Source organism: Lottia gigantea (genome assembly GCF_000327385.1).
Source record: "Lottia gigantea unplaced genomic scaffold LOTGIsca_27, whole genome shotgun sequence".
NCBI classification, from domain to species: domain Eukaryota; kingdom Metazoa; phylum Mollusca; class Gastropoda; family Lottiidae; genus Lottia; species Lottia gigantea.
Window position 1 is genome coordinate 508,789 of NW_008708846.1, and position 5,321 is coordinate 514,109.

General features: G+C 33.2%; 1 protein-coding gene across 1 annotated transcript in view; it reads right to left on the reverse strand.

Moving 5' to 3' along the window:
- Positions 1-4,740: 4,740 nt before the first annotated feature.
- The window catches only part of LOTGIDRAFT_160966 (hypothetical protein), a gene marked incomplete at both ends in the record, with an annotated part of 4,348 nt that continues 3,767 nt past the window's right edge, over positions 4,741-5,321 (reverse strand). Inside the window, one exon of the mRNA XM_009056225.1 lies at positions 4,741-4,796. Within this exon, the coding sequence (XP_009054473.1) occupies positions 4,741-4,796 (56 nt within the window). The remainder of the gene's footprint in view (positions 4,797-5,321) is intronic.

Sequence of the window (5,321 nt, forward strand, 5' to 3'; positions counted from 1 at the left end):
ATAATTTATAATGTGTTTAGTCTAATACTTTTTAAGATGTATTTAACCTACATCAATTTGACATACCAAAAAACTAAGGAAATGTTTTAACAGGGACTGTATTTTTGTGTGGAAAATAAGCACTTCAGTAAAAGACTAAAGCAGGATGCCAGGAACCTTACAAGGGTGGCATTAGGCTGCAGAGACCCGAAGAAGAGAGCCCAAAGAATATATACTAGTGGAGGGGGCAAATTTTCAACGGAGAGAAGGAAATTTTTTGTCATAGTCTAGATTTGGTATAGTGTGTGGTTCGAAAGGAAAATAAGGTTTCAATTACCTTACAGCTAAAGATGTACAGGTTAATGGTCGAAAGCAGTCCAATAAGTCATTTAATATCGATTGATATTATATAAGCTTCTAATTCATCTTTTCTGTGCTTTTTACCGTCATTTGCGATCGTTTACACTTGTTTGTGCTTGTTTGCTCTATTTAGTCGAACCAGAAAATCGTTGATGAGCAAATCAAAGTGAAATGACTCTGATTGGATAATGACGCTCTGTGGAGTCTAGTATGGTTGTCAGTGCAGTCACACGAAGAAAAAACAATTGCCGACGAGAAAAAAAATGCCGACAAATATCAAACTGGTTTGATCTTCAAAATTCTTTCTTGGAAGCGCATGCACACATGGGAATTTATATGAACTGTTCGTGTTCCCCCACCATTAATTGCATGCCATTTTCCTTGAAATGTCTGCAAAGAAATGTACATTTTACTATTAAACTCTGGGTGATCTAAATGATCTACATGAAAGCGCATGCAGTGTATAATTTTGAATTTGGCCAAAATAAGTCTTTGTTCTGGCTTTAAATTTTTATGTCCATCCTAATAGATAGTATTCCTTTAAGTGTATTGTTACATGCCATTTTATCTTAGGAGACATTTCCTCAATATGATTGAAGAAGATTTAAGATCGTCCCACATCATCGTATCATATTTTATGCTCTCTGACAAATGAGTTCAGAATTAATTGTTTTTAATCTCTTTTCACAAATATTCAACATAGAATTTTCATTTCCATGATTTTTATACGCCCACACGAATATGTTCGAATTTGACGTATTTTAGATGAACGGTTTTTGCCCTTGACTTTGTTAAAACGCGTCGAAATTTGTTAAAAATAGTTCGTGAGCAGGGTTGAAGCTACAGTTTTCAACCGATTCTGATGAAACTTGGTTTGTTTTTCTATGTATGTTATGTTGATTTGTAATATGCCATATTGTACAACAGCGCCATGGAGCAGCATTTGCTGGATTATAGGCGCTATAGAATTAAATTATTATTATTATTATTATCATTGGAATTGATAAGATCTAACTTGACGCATTTCGATGAACGGTTTTTGAGTTATTGCCGTTGACTTTGTAAAAACGCTTCAAAATTTGTTTGTGAGCACAACAGAAACTACAGTTTTCAGCCGATTTCGATGAAACTTGGTGTTATCAATGGAATTGATAAGATCTCGGACAAGTTCTCACTTAACGTTTTTTAGTTATTGCCCTTGACTTGACGTCAAAATTTGTTTGTGAACAAAGAGACTACAACTGATTTTAATGAAATTTGGTATGATGATTTATATTCTTGAGATCTTGGTCAAGTTTGAATTTGACGATTTTTTGATGAACGATTTTTGAGTTATTTCCCTTGACTTTGTAAAAACGGGTCAAAATTTGTTTGTGAACACAAAAGACACTACAGTTTTCAACTGATTTTAATGACATTTGGTGTGATGATTTATATTCTTGAGATCTTGTTGTGCCTCAAATGTGCTTTAAAATGATTTTTTTGTAGCACAATCTGGAGATTACCTTTTCTCACCTGGAATCTATTCCTATATGTTAAAGCTAACTAAAAGTCCATATTCCCACTTTCAGAAAGTGCCATATTTCAGCTCTTAAAGATGCGCATTTTGGTTTGATTTCTATACAAATCTAGAACTTTAATGAGTCTGTGAGGCATGAAACTTTCAGGATTTGTTGAATATATGGTGCAGTCTCCCCAGATGTTATAAATCGGTTAAAAAAAAAACAGTTGAAGGTATTAACAAAATTACATTAAAAATTCTAAATGTAAAGGGAGATAAATCAAATACTTTTATTTGACAGACAGGCAGTTGCAAGTATGAAATATTATGACTATTAGTTATACTAAGAGACAATTAAATAGTTTTATTTCGAATTTACCAGGCTAGTATAGTCTTAATACATACACCAAACATACATCAATCCTCTTCTGAATCTGTCAGTGTCCAATTTGGAACGTTCACACAACCAAAGTAACTTTTTTTTACATTAAATGTAATTTTACAATAAACAGTACATAAACATAAACTAAGTTTGAAGAGCTTTGTCACGTGACCTAATTAACATACGATAAAATATATTTTTAAAGTGCATGAGCTCTCCTATCTGGTGGTATATCACACTTGATATTTTAATCAAAATTGCGCTTTTTAAAAATCAAAAATTTTGTACTGACTTCTCTAGTAACTGTGCGTAAATTCACGGTGTCTATAATCCACCGACAGTCACCGTTGCCTAAAAAAAACTTTAACTACGAATATCTCATGATCTAATGATTGTAAACACTTGAACATTATTCAACATTGTACACATTATTAGAGACAAAACAAAATTTTTGAAGTGGGCATGGCAAATCCGGGTTACTTTTACCTTAAACTTAAACATTTGAAATTGTTATAACTCGCAAAGTTTGCATTTGTCAACATCGACATTTTGCATGAAAATAAACCACTACTTATAACAATCAATGATAAAATTGCATTTTTTTAGGCCTTTTCCTTCAAAAAAGGCAATAGGTTTTACAATTTATAAAATTTTGATATTGTGATCATTGACATTCGTGACCTCGATCTTTGAAATGTCAAAGGTTATTGATGTATGATGCCTATTCATACTTTGATCTTTGATGTTTGACATATATTGCCGCTTTTAAAGGCGTCCCAAAACCGCAATTTTCAACACTTTTAAGGCTTATATCTCTTTTATAGAATAGAATAGTTTATTTACAGTAGGCTAATGGCCCACAGATACATTATAAAATACAATGATATATACAGAAAACATACAAATAATATACATTAAACCTTCGAGTACATTATTATGTAAAAAAAAAAATATGCATGTGTAAATAAAATGAATATTAACAATAAACACTGATTATTTATTGTCTAAAGTTGATTGCGTCTGTACTTTAAGGAGTGATTTATGTAATTTGAAATAGAGATTAAAAATTCTTTGTTGTCAGTAGCGCAAAAGTTGTAGAACTTGTTCTTGTCGTATTTTACTGTATTGACAAAATCTGGCGGTAAATATCTAATTCTTAGGTGATTTAATTCGTTACGAATACACATATAATGAAATATATCTTCAACTTGCTTTTACATAATGAACTGTTTATGATCTTTTTATTATATAAATTCAATGCTAATGGGAGCAGATTCAGCCTCAGTTTAGTTATATTACGCTTTATCTTAACATCAATATTTAATGATAAATAATTTTCTTGACATAAATTAATTTCAAAACATTTATAATCGGATAAACTGCTGCTCTCGCTTAACTTACTTGACCAGTTCTGTATATGTATATAATATAACCACTGCCTTATTTGGGAAATAAACATTTTCCTGTTTCCGATAGTTTGAGTTGACCACACATAACCAAACCCAAGAGAACACAATAAAAGTCTAATATTTGAACACCAAGTTTGTCTGATTGCACTATCTAAACGATATAACATTACATATACCTGCTTTGCATATCTAGAATCTGACATAAAAATTAGTTTGATCCAATACTTAATAGAATTTAAAACATAACATACGGTAGTGTATAATCCGAAGATCGCAGACCCCAACTATAATCCGCAGACCCCCTATACTATATTCGGCAGACCCAACTATAATCCGCAGACCCCTTATACTATATTCGGCAGACCCAACTATATTCTGCAGACCCCCTATACTATCTTCGACAGACCCCAACTATATTCGGCAGACCCCCTATACTATATTCGGCAGACCCAACTATAATCCGCAGACCCCCTATACTATATTCGGCAGACCCAACTATAATCCGCAGACCCCCTATACTATATTCGGCAGACCCCCCCTTCATTTTTTTTAAATCTTCCCACTTTCAGAATTTCTTTCTTATTTACAACATTAGGTGCCTGAATGGTTAACATGTAGTACAATGTTTCAAGGTCACAGTAAGTTGATTTATGTCCAAAGCTTTGAATTCGATTGATCTTTGACTTCAAAGGACTGACTCGGCATTACTATAACGAAAATTTCATCAGCTGGTTCATATATTGCCCTTATTCACTGGGCTTTATAGAATATAAGCTCCTTTCACACACTCTGTGCATGTATTACATAAATTAAATGATATATTCTTCAGTTGTAAATTTGATTCTCTTGAGAGAGGGTTTCCAATATTTCATACATGTTTAGAATACCTGCCCGAATTTCTGTAAAGGAGGATAAGGAACTGAGTAAATTTTCAAATTTTAAATGGAAAGACATTTCACATTTAGAAGAAATTGGTAGTGGTGCCTTTGGCACGGTGTTTAAAGCATCGCATGACGAGAACGTTGTAGTTACGGCTAATATTAGATTTCGGGGAAGGGAGGGTTTGATTCTCCCAAATGTACAGGCCTAGGGTGGAGCAGACACTTTATTTAGAAATTAGGATTAAGGGTCTTGATATTAGGTTTTCTTCTGTTCTTATTCTGATCTGAAATTAGAAAAAATAACTCGCCCGATGGGCGAGAGGTATAGTATCTGTTATGTACTGATTGTTTTTAGTTTACTATGAACAATATTATCATTTAAGTTCTTATTTTTTGAATATGCAACTATCATTTTCTGCTTATAGACATGGGGGAATTTCTCTTGAAGGCTCTTATAGTGGGCATGAACTATCTTGCTTGTTCGATTGCTGGTTGTATTAAACGGGACAACAAAGGGTGCTATGCCTACATTATGATGAATATTTAGTCCTATAGGTCTTGCTGTATTCAATGTCTCAATCCAATGGGCCTCCCTAGATTGACGGAATTTGGTAGTTTCATCTTCGGGCAAGTCAATTTCTATACGCTCAATTGGGATTAGGGTGAGATCGTCTATTGAATGGTCGTCGAGGTTGAAATGATTAGAAACAGGCTTGTCTTTCTTTAATTTGATGTCTGACCTATGAGCATTAAAGCGAGTTCGTAAATTATTCTTAGTTTCTCCTACATATTGTTTGGGGCATTTCTTG